Raw genomic sequence first — 22,031 nt, 5'->3', positions numbered from 1 at the left:
GTGAACTCTGGTTTTAAGATAATCTGAAACAAGGTCCTTGGGAGTAATATAATTGGTCACATTCTGTAAAGCACATTCTGTTTAGGAATCAACTTATCTCAAATTATAACTCGGGGCCTAACTATATGAGATGGCTGAAAAAATACCACATCGTCTGTTTTCACTAGATGATGCCAAAATATTTTGCTTTATGTATATTACAGTTCTTTTTAAAACACTGGAAGACTCATGTTAAACTCTAATTGTGAAGGCAGAATCTCTGCTAATTTTTCACATTAAAATTCTCTTTGAAAAAAAAAAAAATGACTGTTGTCACCACAGAGATCGGCAGCAGAACTCATTAAGAAGACCTGGCTTTCTTCTTCATGTGGAAGAGTAGGAACGCAAAGCATGGAAGTATATTGGACATTAATTATTTTTGCCCCAAAAGAAAGGACATTTTCAGCAGGGCACGGTGGCACATGCCTGTAATCCCAGCACTTTGGGAGGCTGAGGTGGGCAGGTCCTCTGAGGTCAGGAGTTCAAGATCATCCTGGTCAACATGGTGAAACCCTGTCTTTACTAAAAATACAAAAATTAGCCGGGCATGGTGGCGCACACTTGTAACCCCAGCTACTCAGGAGGCTGAGGCAGGATAATTGCTTGAACCCGGGAGGCGGAGGTTGCAGTGAGCCAAGATCCTGCAACTGCACTCTGGCCTGGGTGACGGAGCGAGACTCCACCTCAAAAAAGAAAAAAAGGACATCTTCTAAGTGCCATTTAGAATAATATAGTACTTAGTACAAAGTACTGCAACTTAAAATATTATGTCTTCCTTGCAAACTGTATCTTACTCATGTCTGTTTATCTTCTTTCCAATATCCATGCTCCATTGTTTGAAACTCATAACAAGTGCTTCATAAATGCTGATTTGAAGAAGCTGAGAAGTAAGATTAAGTGGCAAGTCCAAGGTTACCAGCTACTAAGTATCAATTAGGACTCAAACCTAAGACGTTTAACTCTACATTCAGTGACATAACTATCATTTAAGGAGTGCTGAGGAAGAGAAAGCAGCTCTGACATCCAGGTGCTGGAACTATCAGCTGGGCCTTGGTGTTGCTAAGAACTTTTCTGGACCATGGTGTTCTGTCGAATGAAAACAATTTCACAGAACACCAAAGTCAGACAAGGGCATTCTGTAACCACGATCAAGACAAAAACAAGACCACGTCATAATTTTGTCTGAACACTGACAAAATTTAGGTATTGTCTAAACCACAAAAATGACAAATATGTGTGGCTGTTGCTTCTTTATCATTCATGGCTTTAGCCTCTGTCTAGTCTTGACTCCTTCTAAATAAGACTTATTAAGATACCCAATCATAGAATTACTGCCACTTCCTGACAGCAACCAATCCAGAGTAAGGCCTTGCTTTCTTGAACTCTTCCCAAAATCACATAACACAAGCCCATAGTAAATTCTAACACCTTCTTACTGAGATGCCCCCACGGTTCCTCATGCATGCATTTCTCCTGGCTTCAAGAAGTAGTAGCTCAATTCTTTTACTACAAGGTGTTCCTGGTGGGTGTGTTGGAGAGCACTGACAACTCCTCCTATGTCCAGGGACTATGTTGTGTATACATGCTGAGTGTTTAATTAGACAACCCTGTAAGACTGTTATTAGCCCCACGTGGCAGATAAAGACATGGAGGTTCATGAAAATTTAACGATTTGCCCAAGTCCCCCCTCCCCTCCCCAGGAAGAGCCAGCGACCACATTCCAACCCTCCGCTAACTCTGCATTGAGCACTCTCTTTCCTATGCCCTCCACCTGCGCTCATTCCCCTCTTCTGCGGGCACCTGCCCGGCCGACCGGGATCCTGCTGGGGGCTACAGCCCAAATATGTTACTTTTGCAACAGTTGTTTTATGTGTTTCTATGAGAAAGGATATTCGGATTCAGAAATGCTTTGCAACTCCAGAGCTGTTGGCCTGCGGCGTGGCCCACCACTCAACAGCGGTGCTGAGTGGCTGCTCGGTCGCACGGGATCCACTCCGGGCCTCCGAGGGTGGGTGCACGATCCATTAGCCACTCTCCAGGGGAGAGTGACGTCCCGGTGGACCAATCGCCGCTGGGGCACCGGCAGCTGGGCCCAATCGCAAGAGAACCGGGTAGAACAGTGACAGCGCCGCGGCAGCCGACCCCGCCTCCTCGGCGGACAGCGATGCTCAGCTGGCTGCGGCCGAGTCACCGCTAGCGCTGGCAGGGCCGCGGACCGACCGACCGAGGCGCCGATCGGCCGACTGTCCACTGCGCAGAAGGAGCAGCTGCTCCGCGCCCCGCCGCGCCGCGCCGCGCTGAGGCCGAGGTCCGCAGGGCCGCGGGGAAGCCGAGGGCTGCGCGGGGAACCGTGCAGGTGTCACTAGGGACGCGGAAGTGCGCTTGCCGTGGTTTGCTTTACAATACGCTTGAGACTCCCCGACAAGCGTAATTTGGTCGCGTTCGACGGGAAAGTACCCTCCCCACCCCAGCGCCGGCCGCGTAGTCCGAGGTTACTGTCCCCGACGCGTCCTCTGTTGCCCCAGTCCAGAGGCTGCCCTTGAACCCGGGCGCGCACGAGCGCAGGGCATCCGAGGCGACAGCCCCTGGCACGGCCCGACCTGCACCCAGCCTGGCAGGAAGACTGTAATCGTGGGGTGAGTTAAAAATAAGGCCCTTTCGATTGGGAGCTGCTTTTTAAAACGCCCCCTCCCTGTCCGTTGTTAATACGCAGCAAAATAACAATAACAATTGTGCAACTGTCGCTTCCCAAAAGGAACCTCATTGTTGAACTTATGAAAAACCAGTTGGCAATATACAGTGTGGGAACTGTACTGTGATCATTGGCTAACCAAGATGGGTGACAATTTATGATTTCAAAGACTCAAAGGCGGCTTGAGTCCTACAATGTCCTAATCATAAAAATGGAAAGCATGGCAGCCTCAGGTTGTTACAGAGTACTCTACTCCAAAGTAAAAGTTATTCTCTGAGAAAGTGCTTACTGCCTTTTCTGTTCTCTAGTTCGCTTGTTTAAACATTTACTTCACAAAATTGCTCAAACTTCCCCATCTTTGAATATCTAGCCTCTGGGATGAGACAGATGATCTTTCTCCGTTTTCACTTTTTATAGAATACAGGTACCTACCCAGGCAATATGAAGATTTTATTTGTAGAACCTGCCATTTTCCTTAGTGCATTTGCTATGACTTTGACCAGTCCACTGACAACGCAATATGTTTATCGGAGAATATGGGAAGAAACTGGCAACTACACTTTTTCATCTGATAGCAATATTTCTGAGTGTGAAAAAAACAAAAGCAGCCCAATTTTTGCATTCCAGGAGGTAAGAAATTACAATATCCATAGTATTTAATAAAATGGGAATGTGTATCGGGTTTTTGAGTCAAAGAGGACCCTGAACTCATCATCCATTGCTCTCTCTAGGGCGGCCATCAAAGTCCTAAATCCCAAACCTAATGGCCTTTACTGGGATCTCACCTTATTTGAAGTTTCCTGACACCTTTCAAATCTGCCTCTTCTTCTTAAAACACCCTCCTGCTCTGTGACACTAGCTCTTCTCCTTTCTCTCGGAAAATTTCACCACAGTGTCATCTCCTCTGTGGCTGTCTCCTTGCTTTGTCCTAAAAAAAAAAAAAAAAAAAAAAAAAAAAAAAAAAAAAAAAAATCTGAAAATTGGGGCAGGGCAGGCTGGAATGAGCTACTTGGTGGACAGGGGTGGCAGAAACATGGTGTTTCTGTCTCTCACTTGCTCTCTTCTTCCCCAATCCTTTTACTGTTTCTGCCTGTCCCAGCTTTCAGGGACTCTAGAAAGTGGCCCATCACTGAAGATTGTGGGCCAGTGTCTGTCATAGGGTGGGTGGGGGAGCATTTATTATTTGGTGGTGGTATCAAATCAGCCTTGGATCTCATGTGTTGAGGAGCAGCTGTGTGGGGACATCTGGAGTGGGAAGTACCCACTGTTGACACCGAAGATGTTTAGCCAGATATTAAGGAGGCTTTATTCCTCCCTCTCCAGCAACCTCCCCAGTTTTTTTTGTGTGTAAAACAGGAGGCACTTCACCATCCTCCTGGTCCCTTGGGCAGTTTTTGACAAAAGTCTACCATTTCAAAATGCAAAGAGATAGTATCCAGGTTTGGAAATTTTTTTCTTTTTTTTTTCTACAATGCCACAAAAACCAATCACACCTGTAAACTCTAAACTCCTCTTCTCGGGGATATTTTGTGATTGTAAAGGAGTGGTGCTGCCTTCCCAGTGAAAGATGAAATGAATTAAAAGGAATTGAGTCACCTCCTGCTGGCTCTGTGAGTCTCTGTGACTGGGAGAAGAGCCTGAGAAGGAGGAAATGGCAAACCGCCCCAGAGGCAAGGTTCTAGCACTTCCCGAGGTGTCAGGTGGAACCTTGCTGGGGTGAGGCTAGGCAATTTGGCACAACCCCTAATCTTACTCATTTCCTCATTCCCATGGGAAACGTTTTCTTGGAAGTGATTATTTCTGAGCAGCCTGGAAGACATCAAGGTTCTGGCGTAGAGTAAGGTCATAAAAAAGAAGGGCCCTGGGTCTCACCCAGCGGTCTTATCTCCCTTCAAGAATGTCTCCTATGTCATTCCTGGGAGTCAGAAGCTTCGATCGGCTCACAGTTTCTTTTTTTAAGTGTTTATTCATGCATTAAACAAATGTTTATCACACATTATCCTGTGGTGACAAGGATAAGCAAAACGGCTCTGAACCCGAGAAGCCCAGAGTCTCTCTAGGTTGAGAAAAACACACATAAACAGAATAGAGTTTAACAAATCCTCTTAGTTTCAAAGTTGGGGTCCTACAGCAGGGATGCTCTTCAGATTTCGGCTCTGGAGACATTTGTTAACATACATACTTGAATCCCATCCTGGAACCTCTAACACAGTGTTTTTTAACCTTGACTGGACATTGGAATCACCTGAAGTGTTTTTTATTTTATTTTATTATGTATTTATGCGTGTATGGTACTTTTTGAGACAGGGTCTCATTCTGCTGCCCACGCTGGAGTGGAGTGGCGTGGTAATAGCTCGCTGCAACTTTGAACTCGTAGGCTCAAGGGATCCTCTCACCTCAGCCTCCTGAGTAGCTGGGACTACAGGCACGTGCCACTACACTCAGCTAATTTTTGATTTTTTTTTTTTTTTGTAGAGACAGGGTCTTGCTCTGTTTCCCAGGCTGGACTTGAATTCCTGGCCTCAAGTGAGTCTCCTGCATGGGCGTCTCCAAGTGTTGGGATTACAGGCGTGAGCCACCGTGCCTGGCCTTATTTTATTTTTTTAATTGACAAATAATCATTGTACATATTCATGGAGTATACAGTGGTGTTTTGATACATACGATGTATAGTGATCAGATCAGGCTAATTAGCATATCCATCAACTCAGACATCTCTCATTTCTTTGTGTTGGGAACATTCAATATCCTCCTTCTTGCTATTTGAAACTATATAATGTATTACTGTTAACTGTAGTCACCCTGTTGTGCTACAGAACACTACAGAACTTATTCCTCCTGTCTAGCTGTAATTTTGTATCCTTTAACAAATCTCTCCTTATAGGCTCATCAATGTCTGTATTTGATTCTGTGCTTTCTTTTGGCTGACCCGTAGGAGCAGGCCCCCTGGTTGCAGTGGGAGGGACCAGGGAGGAGAGGACTAGAATGTCTGGGAAAGTCTGCTGCTCTTGCCCTCTTGGAGTGAGGGAAGACGCGCCTTGGTCCAGCCAACTTGGTGGCTTCTGCAACCGTACAGGGGTCAAGTGTTGGCCCACCTCCAGCCTGGCCCAGCTGCTGAGAGCCCCCTACTGCCCAGAGCAGTGGTCTCATGTCAAAGATTTTTGCCAAATTTTCAAATTGACTTTTTCATTTATTGTTTCTTAATTGGATTAATATTCAAGAGAACCTACTACTCTAGATCCCTTCCCTTAAAGTTGGTGCTCTTAGACCTCTGGGAACCAGAAACCACCCCTACCCTCACCTGCCACCCACGCTGGAGTGGTGGCCTACTCTTTGTTTGCTCCTTAGGACAAAGGAACATTTTTGTTTCCCAGGAGGCACCACCATCACCTTCAGTGATTCATTCAATGACTAAAAAAGGTTTAAATCTGTTTTTTAAATCAGCTTAGCGTTTCCCAGTATACAAATGGCACACACTTTTTATAGACTTTGGAAAATACAGAGAAATGGCAAGCAAAAAGTGTTTTAAGATCATGTAAAATTCCTTCCATCAAATAACTAGTGTAATGACTGACACATCTTCCAATCTGTGTGTGTATGTCATCTGTCATTGTCATTTTGGTCCTTGGAAGTTGAGTTTATCTTACTCCTCGGGTCATGACATACTACCACCTTTATTTACTTTTTATTTTTATTTATTTGAGATGGAGTCTCACTCTATCACCCAGGCTGGAGTGCAATGGCACAATCTCAGCTCACTGCAACCTCTGCCTCCCAGGTTCAAGCAGTTCTTCTGCCTCAGCCTCTCAAGTAGCGGAGACTACAGGCGTACGCCACCACGCCCGGCTAATTTTTTTTATTTTTAGTAGAGATAGGGTTTTGCCATGTTGGCCAGGCTGGTCTCGAACTCCTGACCTCAAGTAATCCACCCACCTCGGCCTCCCAAAGTGCTAGGATTACAGGCGTGAGCCACCATGCCTGGCCTAATTTTTTAAAATTTATTTTTAGAGACAGGGTCTCGCTATGTTGCCCAGGCTGGTCTCAAATTCCTGGGCACAAGTGATGCTCCCACCTCGGCCTCCCACAGTGCTGGGATTATAAACGTAAGCCACCACACTCAGCCACGGTATGCTACCATCTGTAGACAGTGTAAGGCTCCTCTTTCAATTTTATCTTAAATTCTTTTATTTAGTAAATAAAGGAATATGTTTCTCACTAATCTATCTGTGAAGACATAGGTTAAAAAAAAATAAGGGCAACAGCCAAGCTCTCCCTAAATAAAGGCTATTTTTTTTTTTTTTTTTTTTTTGTATTTTTTGGTAGAGACAGTTTTACCATGTTGGCCAAGCTGGTCTCAAACTCCTGACCTCAAGTGATCTTCCTGCCTCGGCCTCCCAAAATATGAGGATTACAGGCATAAGCCACCATGCCCGACCAAAATCTGAAACTTTTTGATCACCACATTTTGCCACAAGTGTAAAATTCCACACACAAGTACTCAATGGCAACTGTTTTATGCATAAAATTGTTTAAAATATTGTATAAAATTACCTTCAGGCTATATGTATGAGGTATATATGAAACATAAATGAATTTTGTGTTTAAATGTGAGTCCCATCCACAAGGTATCTCATTATATACATGCAAATATCTCAAAGTCTGAAAAAATCCAAAATCTGAAATACTTCTGGTCTCAAGCATTTCAGATAAGGGATACTCAGTCTGTATTGCTTTATAAACTGGATGAAAATGTAAGCTCTATTAGTCCTGCCCATCCACCAGAGATTCCCCACCCATAACCTACTGGCCACAGGGAAAAAAGCATATGCACCATGATATTTTTATACACTTGTGTTAACTACTGTAAACACATTGTCTTCTTTAAATTTCTTTGCAGGAAGTTCAGAAAAAAGTGTCACGTTTTAATCTGCAGATGGACATAAGTGGATTAATTCCTGGTCTAGTGTCTACATTCATACTTTTGTCTATTAGTGATCACTATGGACGAAAATTCCCTATGATTTTGTCTTCTGTTGGTGCTCTTGCAACCAGCGTTTGGCTCTGTTTGCTTTGCTATTTTGCCTTTCCATTCCAGCTTTTGATTGCATCTACCTTCATTGGTGCATTTTGTGGCAATTATACCACATTTTGGGGAGCTTGCTTTGCCTATATAGTTGATCAGTGTAAAGAACACAAACAAAAAACAATTCGAATAGCTGTCATTGACTTTCTGCTTGGACTTGTTACTGGACTAACAGGACTGTCATCTGGCTATTTTATTAGAGAGCTAGGTTTTGGATGGTCGTTTCTAATTATTGCTGCGTCTCTTGCTGTTAATTTGATCTATATTTTATTTTTTCTCGGAGATCCAGTGAAAGAGTGTTCATCTCAGAATGTTACTATGTCATGTAGTGAAGGCTTCAAAAACCTATTTTACCGAACTTACATGCTTTTTAAAAATGCTTCTGGTAAGAGACGATTTTTACTCTGTTTGTTACTTTTTACAACAATCACTTATTTTTTTGTGGTAATAGGCATTGCCCCAATTTTTATCCTTTATGAATTGGATTCACCACTCTGCTGGAATGAAGTTTTTATAGGTTATGGATCAGCTTTGGGTAGTGCCTCTTTTTTGACTAGTTTCCTAGGAATATGGCTTTTTTCTTATTGTATGGAAGATATTCATATGGCCTTCATTGGGATTTTTACCACGATGACAGGAATGGTTATGACCGCGTTTGCCAGTACAACACTGATGATGTTTTTAGGTGAGTTCCAAGTGTAGCTTTAGAACTAACTATGTATTTGATATTCATATAAAATGAATTTAGTCTACTGGGGGAGAAACTTTAATATAAAGCCCTCTGTTTAAGCCATTCTAGTTCAATTAAAGGGTAATAGCTAGTTTGCCAGGAGTCAATAAGCCGAAAGCCAAATTCGCTTTAAAAATCTAATTCACTGAATAACCACAATTTCCCAAATTTGTATATTTGCCTCAAAATTGTTTTGAGGAACATTCTTCATATGAATCAGTTCTTCAGTATAGCTTTCATTAAAGTGAAAATTTCTTAAAATGCTGCTAATAAGACTACTTTCCATAAAAATATTTAGGACAATGATATAAAGTATACTAAAAATACTTATAAGAAAAAAACTATATCAATTTAATATATTCAAGAACAAATTTTTTAAAGACAGGTTTTGCAAATTGATCTTTCAGCAAATTGGCCATTTCATAAATTGATTTTTGATGAATTGCTGGTTGGCAAATTAGACTGCTTCCTTAACTACCTACCTCATAACTGTTTTTGCAGGATTCAAATGAGATACTGCATTGAAAAAGGCTATGGAACTATAAAATGAGACTCTGGGAAAGGTCCAATTTACTCTTTTCTCTAATAAAGGTGTTAACCCCTTACTATCTTGCAGGGAAGCAGTGTGACCAAACAGAATTGGGCCTAACTTCCATCTATAGTACTAGATGATCTTGGGCAAGTTACTGAACTACTCTCAGCCCTCATTTTCTCATCTGTAAAATGGGCGTGGTACTACCTAATTTAGAGGATTACAGTGAACATTAGGTAGCTGTCAAGCACTCGCTTAGCACAATCCCTACCATTCAATAATGGTCAGTTTTTCTCCCTGTCTCCCTAAGAGCTGCCAAGGTCAGGTAAGTTAATCTATGTGAAAACACTTTGAGAATTGTAAAGTAGTCTGCTAATGTCATATTTCACTATTTTATGAAGTAATTAAAACTACTGACTATTAAGGGTCATAACTGAAGACCAAAGGTAATTTGTGTCTATGAAGTTATTCTGCCACAAAGATGAACAGGCAAGATGATAAAGAACCAGTTTACCAATAAATAAATCAATATAATAAAGGCATGCTAACACTAAGAGTGCCAAGTCTGAAAAAAGCACAAACAAAAATGAATTAGCAGTCACAATTTGCTAAATAAGAGGTTAATATATAATTAGGAAAATAAGCAGATCAGTTTTGTTTTTTGGTTTTTTTTTTCTTTGAGACGGAGTCTCACTCTGTCGCCAGGCTGGAGTGCAGTGGCATGATCTGGGCTCACTGCAAACTCCACCTCCCGGGTTCAAGTGATTCTCCTGCCTCAGCCTCCCAAGTAGCTGGGATTACAGGCATGCACCACCACACCTGGCTGATTTTGTATTTTTAGTAAAGACAGGTTTTCTCCATGTTGGTCAGGCTGGTCTCGAACTCCCGAACTCAGGTGATCTGCCCTCCTCGGCCTCCCAAAGTGCTGGGATTACAGGTGTGAGCCACTGTGCCCGGCCAGCAGATGAGTCTTAATCGGCAGATTATATAAATAGATCTAGACCTAAAAATTACATGAACTCTTGTTCTCTGTACTGGAATAAGAATTCTAGAGTAAAGTAACCTTAAACTGACCTGTCCATAGTCTACTTTAATTCATCAAACAGAGTTCTACAATTAATTAATTCAATTTTTAGATACAATGAGTTAGGATGCTTGTAGAAAAGGAAATATTTAGACAGAGTGAAAGTGTTTCCTATTTTAAATTGGCCGTTAGCTTTCAGAATGAGCCAGTGATTTTGAATCCTTTCTCTCACAGCCAGGGTGCCGTTCCTTTTCACTATTGTGCCATTCTCTGTTCTACGGTCCATGTTGTCAAAAGTGGTTCGTTCGACTGAACAAGGTGAGTTTAATTTGCTTAAGAAATATGAATCTACCATCTTTACAAACTCAAATCTGTGTACAATCAATGTTTAATGCTTCAGAATATTCTACAGCTCTTTTTATGCATTGATGTCCTTTTGAATAAAGTGGTAAGCTCTGTGAGGAAAAGGCTTACACTCTTGCAAGGGAGCCCCTGCCTAGGGCCTTGTACTTAGAGAGCTCGCTCAGCTCTGGGCCGTGCCCTGCCCTAAGAAGAAAGGAGCTCTCAGGGCCAAGTGGGAGATGCCCACTGGGAGCTCACCACGTCTCCTTCCTTCTAGACTGAACTCTGCCCAACTGGGTCCCTGCAATTCCCAGCCCAGACAGTTCTGGGCTCATGTCCAGTAAGGGCCTGGATGATCCTCTTCCTCAGCCACCTTCTCCTGAAGGTGGACTGTGCCCAGTGTGCTCACCTGTAGACCAAGGAAGGAGCCAAGGGGTGACTCCTTATAGAGGGTGTGGCTGGACTTTGGAATCACAGGGTGGGGCTGCTCCACACCCTGTAATGACCCTTTCTGAGCAGGGTGGTGCAAGGGGTAGAGCAGAATGGGGGTGGGCTCCAGCTGGGCACCAAGGGCTGAGGGCCAGTTCACCCTGGGCTACCCTGTTCCTACGTGGAATTCTGAAAACGTCTGAGAATCCTAAGTGTGTGCGGGTCTTCTAGATCGTTCATTACAAAGGGATATTTTTCACAGTAGAAAGGCATAATATATTTCAGTTAACAGTTTGTTAGCCAGATTTCAAATAACTGACCACTTTTAAATCCTTAGAATATAATATATAGGCCTCTGATAATGTTCTTACACTGGCCCCTACAAATGTCACAGCTGGGCCTGACTCAGAGTCCTGGCAGAAAACGGGGTCCCACTCAGCTGGTTCAATCAAGAGACTTTCATGAAGGCCATTATAGAGAGTGGGCATTTTCGAGGCAGCCAGAGACATGCCCTAGATAGGAAGCAGAGAAGAAACACCATAACCTTTCTCCCCCTTCATCTTTTTAACCAAATGCAGCAGGAACTCGGGCCAGCAAGAAAGTCCAAGTCATATAATTTGTGGGGTCAGCCTCCCAAGCACAGAGCAGGGTACACAAAGTCAAACAGTTGAAGGGGCAGGCAGAGAATAACCAGGATGCAGCAAAGACAAAAATTAAATTTCCAGTGAGAACTAGTTACTAGTTAGATATCAGGCATATGGGCTTGTCCTCCTTCCCTTTTGTATCATATGAATCTTATTAGACATTGGCACTTTCTTTAATGTCATATCTTAGCCCGGTGCTGTGAATGTACTTACTTGATTTATGAATAATTCATAATTATGCTATTGTATTTTTACCAGTTTAGTCAATACTGGAGAAGGCTACATAATTCAATAAATTAAAAATATATTTCTTCTTTTACTTTCTCTCTCTTTTTTTTTTTTCTGAGACGGAGTTTTGCTCTTGCTGCCCAGGCTGGAGTGCAATGGTGTGATCTCGGCTCACTGCAACCTCTGCCTCCTGGGTTCAAGCAATTCTCCTGCCTCAGCCTCCCGAGTAGCTGGAATTACAGGCTCCTGCCACCATGCCTGGCTAATTTTTGTGTTTTTAGCAGAGACAGGGTTTCACCATATTGGCCAGGCTGGTCTCAAACTCCTGACCTCAGGTAATCAGCCCGCCTCAGCCTCCCAAAGTGCTGGGATTATAGGTGTGAGCCACTGCGCCTGGCCTCTTATTTTTCACTCATAAGATGTAGCTATATATTCACACGTCTGTTTATAGATGATGTGATGATTATTACTTTGAAAACCAGTAACGAATGGAAAAATTTATATAAACTATGTAAAAATCTATCTGCTTCTTTGGATTATGCAATAGTTTCTTAGATATGACACCAAAAGCACAAGAACAAAGGAACAAAAGAACAAAGGAAAAATTGATAGATTAGACTTCATCCAAAAACTTCATTCAAAGTTTGTCCTTTGAAAAATGTTTATGTTTCAAAGGACAACATCAAGAAAGTGAGGCCAGGCGCAGTGGCTCATATGTGCAATCCCAGCACTTTGGGAGGCCAAAGCGGGTGGATGACCCGAGGTCAGGAGTTCGAGACCAGCCTGACCAACATGGTGAAACCCCGTCTCTACTAAAAATACAAAAAAAAAAAAAAAGAAAAAAGAAAAAGAAAGAAAGTGAAATGACAACCGACAACCCACAGAATGGAAGAAGACATTTGCAAATTATATTTGTCTGAGCAGGAACTCGTATCCAGCATATTTAAGAACTCTTAAAATTCAACAACAAAAAGACAACTCAATTTAAAAATGGGCAAAGGATTTGAATAGAAGATATACAAGTGACCAATAAGCACATGAAAATGCTGGATATCATTAGCCATCAGGGAAATGCAAAGCAAAACCACAGAGTGGGCTGGGGTGGCCAAAATAAAATAGGCCATAGCAAGTGTTGATGAGGATGTGGAGAAATTGGAGCCCTCACACACTGCGAGTGGGAACATAAAATGGTGCAGCAGCTGTGCAAAGCAGTTTGGCAGTTCCTCAGAAAGTTAGTTGCCTTATGACTCAGCAATCCCTCCCCTACTTACATACCATGAGAAGTGAAAGCATATGTCCACATAAAATCTTGTTCATGGCAGCATTATTCATAATAGCCAAAAAGTGAAACCTATGCAAATGTTCATGAACTGACAAGTGGATAAACAAAATGTGGTTTATCCATCCAGCAAACTGCTCTTCTGCAATAAAAAGAAATATCGTCCTGTTACATGCCATAACATGGATGAACTATGAAATGATTATGCCAAATTTAAGAAGCTAGTCACAAAAGGCCACATATTGTCATTTAAATATGATTCTGTTTACGTGAAATGTGCAGAATAGGCAAATCCATAGAGACAGAAATTCGATTAGGGCTTGACTGGGGCTGGGGAAGGGGAATGACTACTTATGGGTACACAGTTTCTTTTCGGGGTGATGAAAATGTTCCACAGATAGTGGTGATGGTTGCACAAATCTGTAACATACTAAGAACCACTGAATTGCGGACTTTAAAAGGGTGAGGTTTGTGGGATATTAATTATATCCCAATAAAGCTGTTGGGAAAAAAAGTTTACCTGCTTTGACTTAGAGCTAAAATAGAGCTGTCAAGATGTATAGTTTATTTTTGTTTATATTTGGTTTAGTTTATAAAGGCTTTTTAAAAATTTTTTTATTATACTTTAAGTTCTAGGGTACATGTGCACAACGTGCAGGTTTGTTACATATGTATAGATGCGCCATGTTGGTGTGCCGCACCCATTAACTCGTCATTCACATTAGGTATATCTCCTAATGCTTTCCCTCCCCCCTCCCCCAACCCCACCACAGGTCCCAGTATATGATATTCCCCTTCCTGTGTCCATGTGTTCTCATTGTTCAATTCCCACCTGTGAGTGAGAACATGTGGTGTTTGGTTTTTTGTTCTTGCGATAGTTTGCTGAGAATGATGGTTTCCAGCTTCATCCATGTCCCTACAAAGGACATGAACTCCTCCTTTTGTATGGCTGCATAGTATTCCATGGTGTATATGTGCCACATTTTCTTAATCCAGTCTATCATTATTGGACATTTGGGTTGGTTCCAAGTCTTTGCTATTGTGAACGGTGCCGCAATAAACATATGTGTGCATGTGCCTTTATAGCAGCATGTTTTATAATCCTTTGGGTATATACCCAGTAATGGGATGGCTGGGTCAAATGGTATTTCTAGTTCTAGATCCTTGAGGAATCACCACACTGTTTTCCACAATGGTTGAACTAGTTTACAGTCCCACCAACAGTGTAAAAGTGTTCCTATTTCTCCACATCCTCTCCAGCACCTGTTGTTTCCTGACTTTTTAATGATCGCCATTCTAACTGGTGTGAGATGGTATCTCATTGTGGTTTTGATTTGCATTTCTCTGATGGCCAGTGAGGATGAGCATTTTTTCATGTGTCTGTTGGCTGCATAAATGTCTTCTTTTGAGAAGTGTCTGTTCATATCCTTATAAAGGCTTTTAAAAAGTCATCTCCGCCAGGTGCAGTGGCTCACATCTGTAATCCCAGCACTTTGGGAGGCCAAGATGGGAGGATTACTTGAGGCCAGGAGTTCAAAAGCAGTGTGGGCAACAGAGGGAGGCTCTATCTCTACGAAAAATAAAAATAAAAATAAAAAAGTCATATCATACTGTTAAATATAGTAATATTTTAAAATGTTTACATTTTGGCATTTCTTATTTTGAATTACGGTAACTGAATTGTGACTTCATTATTCTAAGATGCTTACTTTGTTCTTAACTGCAAACTAAACAATCTTTTGGATGATGTCAACATTTCTATAACTAAATGTATTCCCATCCTTCATTATTATTTAAATTGGCCATTTTGTGAAAATATTAGGCACTTTAAATAATCAGAGGAGTGGGGAAATACTGCCGAAGTTTTCAGGTGGCTCTCATTATTTCTATTATCTTAAATAAGAAAGGTAAGAAAGTGGAATTCTGGTAATTATTTTGAAATCTCTGCGCTCTGCACCACTGTGAACTCATAGCTGAAGCTGCCTTGGACTATTTTACCTGGGCATCACCCATATACTCCTTGTTATTATAAATTGGGATACAGTAAAACAGACTTGATTTTTGAGGTCTATTGCATTAAAAAAACAATTTAGAAGATGAACTCAGTTGTATTTATCCTTTAATCCTGTTTTATCTCTGGCAACTATTAAACAAGTTGAACTGCTCAGAGAAGTTGGGCAATAAGCTAAAGCTACTTCATAATAGTATGGTTCCATCAGAACAGATGGTGCAGTGTCTGACCTATTTACCATCAAGAACAGATTAAAACTCTTACATAATAGAACTAGTACTGTGCAGTCTGTTTTCCATAGCACTATTCCTGGCTGCAGCAAGAGATCAGAAATAAAAGAAAATAATGTAGTTAGACAAGTAGAAGAACATCCTTCCAATTAAACTGACTTAATGTATTATCATAAATCATGGAGGCAGTAAGTCTGCATGCTACTTGATGACTGGTAAATGGGATCCTGAATTAAGCTTTTATTCATTCATTTGACAAATATTTATTAAACGTCTGCCATGCACCAGGACAGCTGAGCCCTAGGGATACAGCTGTGAGCAAGGCAGATGTGCGAGGCAGATTGACAAAGCTTTCATTTTAGTCAAAAGAAGACACGTAAGTGAGCACACGATATTTTGCAGAGATAGACGTATGTTTTATGAATGTATGTCCTATCATTCAATGAATAATTTGAAGCAATATATGAGAATATGTACAATAAAATGAAAAAGTTTAAATAGATAAAAATCAATACACAGTCTAAAAGATGAAGACCATGGGGAAAATTAGAATATACACATAAGCCATATCTAACTTTGAAAGATAACCCTCAAGCTTGGCCATTTCCTTCCTATCAGTCCAAGCAAACACAATTATTTACATGATTTGTATTGTCAATTAGAAAATGCATTGCAGTTTTTCATGGAAAAGTAAACTTGGCAAAGTAGGGAACGAGCATAGTGGCTTGTTGACAAAATCTGCAGAAAGCAGAAGCTACATATATAGGAACTGAGACCAAGAAAGCCAGGTCAATCTGACTGAAAATGGTCATGAAATTTTATATCTGTTGATGAGCAATTTGACAAAGAGGAAGAAAAGCACATGAAGATGGCCAGCCTGTCTTTTGGAAGTTTAACTCTTCAGTTGACATGGTCTTGGATTCCAGACAAAACTAAACATAGATAGAATACTGTCTGTTTCTCTCTGATTGTGAGCTTGTACTGACCGTGCAGACTTCATGAGCAATGCTGAGTGGCCTACCCTTGACCAACTTTGGTGTATAGCAAGTGTGACCATAGCAGAATCCCCACTCTTCATCTTGTAAGGCACCTTAGGGCAGAGGCAGTTGCAAGCAATAAGGTGGAAACATATGTTTTAAAGAATCACTTAACATTCAACTGTGGCATAAACCTTCACTAGAGCACAAGATGGTTCATTTCATGAGTCAAACATGCAGAATCTAGTAGTGATGGGATTTTTTGGTGACTTTGAAGAGGGATAAAATTCCAGTTGCAGAATGTATAAGAATCTCCTCTCTTTGCAGCTGTCACTTGCCAGTCTGAGGAACAGATAAGAAGGTTTTCTTTACCTTTCAAAAGGCTCTTGCAGGAAGCATTGCTTGTTAGCAGCCATCCTGTGCTTTCAGGTGTCACAGATTAGCACGGGGACGGAGGGTGGGAGACAGCATCCTGAAGAGCAGAGGTAGATGTGGCTTTGCCTGGGGCTGTGGCAGAGAGGAGAGACATGCAGTTATCAAAAGAGTCAGCTGCACTGTCTTTTTAGCTTTGCCCTGTGGACACTGGAACTCAGCTATTTGGAGTTTCCAACATCTCTCACATCAGGTCCAAGGAGAACCTTTCCCTTAGTTTCCTCAGCTGCCGAATGGGCTGCTGACTTCTCAGGGACTTTGAGGGAATAACTTTCATTTCATTCACCAAGCAGTGCCCTCATGTTTACTGTTTTCAATGAGTAACAGTTGTCTCCATTAGTTTGTGTTTGTTGTTTTGTAATTCTGCCTTTTCTTTTTCTCTCTCTATATCCCTACCCCAAACAGGTATCCTGTTTGCTTGTATTGCTTTCTTAGAAACACTTGGAGGAGTCACTGCAGTTTCTACTTTTAATGGAATTTACTCAGCCACTGTTGCTTGGTACCCTGGCTTCACTTTCCTGCTGTCTGCTGGTCTGTTACTACTTCCAGCCATCAGTCTATGGTATGCCATTATGTTTAATCATTTTATCAGAGGGTATATGGATTAAGTGAATTCCCTAACCTCACCAGTAAATTACATAGATCTGTTGAAATTTTGCCTCAGAATGTGCTTTTCTCAAGAACTTTTAGACATGAAGTGCTTGCTTCAGCAGCATATATACAAAATTGGAATGATACAATGAAGACTGGCATGCTCCCTGTGTAAGGATGACAGGAAAATTCATGAAGTGTTTCATATTTTAATAAAATAAATTTTTTTAATTAAAAAAAAGAGAGCCGGTCATGGTGGTGTATGCCTGAAGTCCCAGCTAGTCAGGAGACTGAGACGGGAAGATGATTTTGAGCCCAGGTGTTTGAGACCAGCCTGGACAACATAGCTAGACCCCCATCTCATTAAAATAAATAAAAATATGTGAAAGCATCTGTCAATAATTTTAGGAGACTTAGGAAGAAAAGGAGAGTGACATGGGTGAAGAACTAAAAGAAAGATTGTGTTCGTTATAACTCCCCACCTTTAAACCATTGATTAAATTAGCATCTAAGATTAGAGATGTATACCTTTAAACTGTGATTTCCCAGAGTGCAATATCCCCTGATGGTCAAAGATTGCTGTAATGAGATTGACTTTCACATGGATTCTTGTATAAATGACAAAAGCAGATAGGATGTGCTGACTATTGAGTTCTCTTTCCAGAGCTGGCTTGTTTAATGACTTTGTCTTGTTTTAATGACTTGTTTAAACTTTAATGTTTAAATGTTTTTAAATTTAAATATTAAAATTAAAGAAGCACAAAATTCCATTTATGAATAGTACATATAATGGATAGATCAGAAGCATAAATATAAAAGCAATATTTATGCCTTCTTTTTGTTTTCTATTTAACAAAATATGTGAGCCAACTAGATGAATGAATGATTGCTGAAATGTCCAAGCAAATTTATTTGACACATTAATGAAGAGCTCATTAATCTGTTTCTGCTGAGCTCTGTGCATTTCATGTGGCTGATAGCATAGCACGGTGACGGGAATCAAGGCAATGGGGGCACAAGAAGCCAGGCCTTCTCTGCGTTCTCCTAAGCACTTTGGGGTAAGGCTCTGAGTTAGGGAGGAAAGTACCTATAAGCACAGGTGTTAAGCATCCTGCCAAGATGGCAAACTCCTTAAAGGGCTGGCTCATGTCTTACTCATAGTAGGAGCTCAGTACTTATTGTCTCTATTGAATTCTGATAACCTAGATCTGTGTCAGAGAACAACAGTATTTGCAGTTCCTCTAATTTTATGAAAAGTTATTTATACTAGTTATCTTTTTTTAAAAGAGACTATTCACCTGTTGAATTAACAAAATTACCAATACATGCTGTGCTGGTAAGCACGTGAGACAACTGATCTTACACATTGTTGATAATAGCGCTATTCAGCTGTATCATAAAGCAATTCATGAATGTATCAAAAGCTCTTTTTTTCAAAGTTCATAGTGATTGATCCAGCAATTCCTTTTAGAAACATACTCTAAAGAAATAATCAGTAATGTTGTCAAAAATTGATACATAAAAACGTTAATTACAGCAAAAATATTTTAAGTGACCAAACTGTCCAACAGTGGGAGAATGTTTAAGTAAATGATGGTACAGCCATTTCATGAAAAATGACTTAACTAATAAGAATTGTAGCAGGCACCGTGGCTCACGCCTGTAATCCCAGCACTTTGGGAGGTTGAGGCAGGAGGACTGCTTGAGGCCAGGAGTTCAAGGCTAACCTGGGCAACATAGTGAGACCCCCATCTTTACAAAAAAAAAAAACAGATTTTTTTAAACAGTAGGAAAATAACATTTAAATTAAAGAAAAGAATTGCATACATGGTGAGTAGAATAATAGGTATTCTAATTTTAGTCTTCATATGTTTATAAATTCTGTTATAACAGATAGATAAAAGGCAGTTGTCCTTTTAATAATAAGATAAAAGTAGATGGGCTTCTGAGTTTTTTTATTTAACCCTACACTGCTCAATATTTTAAAAATCAAAATTACATACTGTCTTACCTCCAAATGTCCAAGCTTCTGAGCTTCAGCTATAGCTATTGAACCGGAACTTCAGTAATAGCTTCAGTTATAACTAGTTTATGTGGACTACACAGAGTTAACAATGGGACAGATGGGATATCTTAGGGGTCTAGAAGAGAAAAAAAATCATGCAGTTTTAAAATTATTTTAAGAACACCATGCATGAGTCAGCTGGATTCAAAATGCCAGGATACTCCTCCTAATAATCTGCATAATTTATTAAAAGCTATGTAACTGGGAAAAAAAAGTTGGAAAACAGATTACTTATTTAGGTATTGTCTTAATCTCAACTTTAAAATGTCTCGTTTCCTTTTATAGTGTTGTCAAGTGTACCAGCTGGAATGAGGGAAGCTATGAACTTCTTATACAAGAAGAATCCAGTGAAGATGCTTCAGACAGGTGACTGTGATTTAAACAAAAAAAAAATCTATGAATGCACATATCATATACCATGACTTCTGAAGACTACAAATGAATTCCACAATCAGTGCTTCACTGAGAACCAATTTTACCTATCTTTTCTTCTAAACTGAACAGTCAGACAGACAGCTCCTGGCTTTAGCTTCTTGTGGTACCACGCACTTTGAGCACTTTGTGCGTATCATGCAATATACTTGGAATACACAGAACAAATCTCAAATACGCCTCACTTTTAGACTTAGAAGAGAAACATTAAAACTTAAGGGTGTAAGGAGGGATCAAGAAACTTGATAAGGTCAAAAGCAATAATCTCTCTGACATATTCCAGGCTCTTATACTGAGACCAAAGAGAAATCTTTACCTCAGTTTCTTCATCAGCAGAATGGGTTTCTGGCCTCTCTCAGGGATAATTTTGAAGGCATAATGAAAATTACAATGAATCACTCATTGGTAGGAAAATAATGATATAAGTTTCAAATATGTATAATTTTACCTATACTTGGTAATGCTTTGTTTTATAGAGCCTGTTAAGCTGCTATTGATAGTCGGAGCTTATATACTGTGACTTCTGAAGACTATACACGAATTCCACAATCAGTGCTTCGTTGATACAAAACCCTTAAAAGGGAGACACTTTGAAGAATATGTATTTTTCACTTTTCTTAATATGTTTCATCAGTGACAGGCATGATAATATTTCTATATGTAATGGGTAATTGGGAAAAAATAGATTATAAATAAAATGGCTCTAAAGAAGTTAAAAAACTGAATGAACAGCTAATACTGGTATAAAGTAACTAATGTTTGGAGCCAACATTTGTTCCTTGTGTCAGTAAAAGGATATTCACATCCCATGATCCCTGGCTGAGAATTCTGCCTCTAGTCTTTCTTACCCAGCTGTTATTTATCCTTGTTCAATTATAAATACTGATAAGGGCATTTTTAAAATACATATCTTGTACTCCTTAAATTTGAATCTGTCAGCACTGTCACTCATAGGAAAATGATCAAACAAGCAAGCCAGTCATGATTTGACCTCTTCCCATCTCATTTCTTACTGCCTTACACTCATCCTGAGGTCCACCTTGGTCTCTAAAAACACCGTGTGCTCTCATGCCTCCATGTCTTTTCACACACTGTTCCACTTGCTTTTCCTCCCACATTACATTGAAACTTTCAAGCCTCAGCCAAAACATTGCTTCTTCTGCATAGAAGCCTTCTTGACATCCCTCCTTACTCCCCAGTCCCTACAGGGCTTCCATAGCTCTTTGTGTGTACTTCAGTCCCAGCATTTTCCATCGACTTGTAATTGTTTCTGCTACCAGACAATCATCGCCTTGAGTACTGGGACAACCTTTGATTACTCATTATATCCTCAATAAATATTTGTTGAACTAAACTAAATGACTACAAAATTTTATTTTTACTTGTAAAAATCATTTAGAGCTATATATTTAATGCCTTATGAGAGTAACCACTGTTATCATGCCAATCATTAAGCCAGCCTTGCAAACAAATTGAAAAATATGCCAGCTTATACACTTTTAAAACGTGATTTACAGTATCTTCATAGGTCCTTTAATACCTCCCATTTTCTAAGTTACCATGAATAATAACACAAATGCCCTAAAGTGCAACTAAATGAGTAACTTCATTGTAATCTCTTGAAAGCAGATACAATCTTCTATTTTATAGTCTTGCTTAGGGCTTTAAGGAAATCAATGATTGCTTGACTAGTGAATAGCTCTCATAATTTAATATACTAGAAATCCTTATTTCCAAGATCATTCCTCTTATGTTTAGCTAATATCTTCTAGGCTTGGGGCCCATGTAATAACTAATTCTCAGATTGACTGATACATTTTTGTTTTCCTTCCTGTCCAAGGTTCTTCCCAAACCAAAACAAAAAGCATCTTACAGTTTATAAAGTAGATATTCATTCTCCTCATTTTACAGAAGAGGAAGATAAGTCTCACAGAGATTTGGCTTGACCGTGGTTATTCAGTGCCTATCAGTATGACACATGAATGGACTTCACCCTACTGAATGAAGTCCAGCAACTTCATAGCTAGGGTTTGCAGTAACAGATTATAAACCCCAAAGCAAGAATTGTACAGGGGTAGCATGATGTACCCATCAAAAACACATTAACAAAAAACTGTACCCAACTAACTGCCTATAATTATTATCTTTTTTAAGCTTAGACAAGATGGTCTATAAACACTCTTCCAGCTCAACATTCCATGATTTTACACATCTCATCTGAACTGAAGAGGTACTGTGTAATACAGTTGAAAGGTTAACAGATGGTTTATC

General features: G+C 40.3%; 1 protein-coding gene and 1 non-coding gene across 2 annotated transcripts; both read left to right on the top strand.

Annotated features, from left to right (window-relative positions):
- Positions 1-2,133: 2,133 nt before the first annotated feature.
- On the top strand, positions 2,134-21,114 carry SLC46A3 (solute carrier family 46 member 3). The gene is made up of 7 exons (XM_054446528.2): positions 2,134-2,675; positions 3,149-3,361; positions 7,629-8,499; positions 10,335-10,418; positions 17,078-17,234; positions 19,614-19,694; positions 20,237-21,114. Exons 2-7 carry the CDS (start codon positions 3,173-3,175, stop codon positions 20,244-20,246), a joined length of 1,392 nt encoding a protein of 463 aa, XP_054302503.1. The 5' UTR covers positions 2,134-2,675; positions 3,149-3,172; the 3' UTR covers positions 20,247-21,114.
- LOC129011976 (U6 spliceosomal RNA) lies at positions 17,370-17,475 on the top strand. The gene has a single exon (XR_008493490.1). It is a non-coding gene; the product is annotated as a U6 spliceosomal RNA (small nuclear RNA).
- Positions 21,115-22,031: the final 917 nt, after the last annotated feature.

This window comes from Pongo pygmaeus, chromosome 14 (genome assembly GCF_028885625.2).
Source record: "Pongo pygmaeus isolate AG05252 chromosome 14, NHGRI_mPonPyg2-v2.0_pri, whole genome shotgun sequence".
Taxonomy (NCBI): Eukaryota; Metazoa; Chordata; class Mammalia; order Primates; family Hominidae; genus Pongo; species Pongo pygmaeus.
The sequence above is the reverse complement of the archived record's forward strand: the minus strand, read 5'-3'. Positions and strand labels throughout refer to the sequence as shown.

Bases quoted from the DNA above. Each gene is read 5' to 3' on its own strand.
- SLC46A3 (XM_054446528.2), top strand. From the start codon at position 3,173: ATGAAGATTTTATTTGTAGAACCTGCCATTTTCCTTAGTGCATTTGCT. The intron at 3,362-7,628 runs GTAAGAAATTAC...ATTTCTTTGCAG, and splicing joins CAATTTTTGCATTCCAGGAG to GAAGTTCAGAAAAAAGTGTC. The intron at 8,500-10,334 runs GTGAGTTCCAAG...TTTCTCTCACAG, and splicing joins AACACTGATGATGTTTTTAG to CCAGGGTGCCGTTCCTTTTC.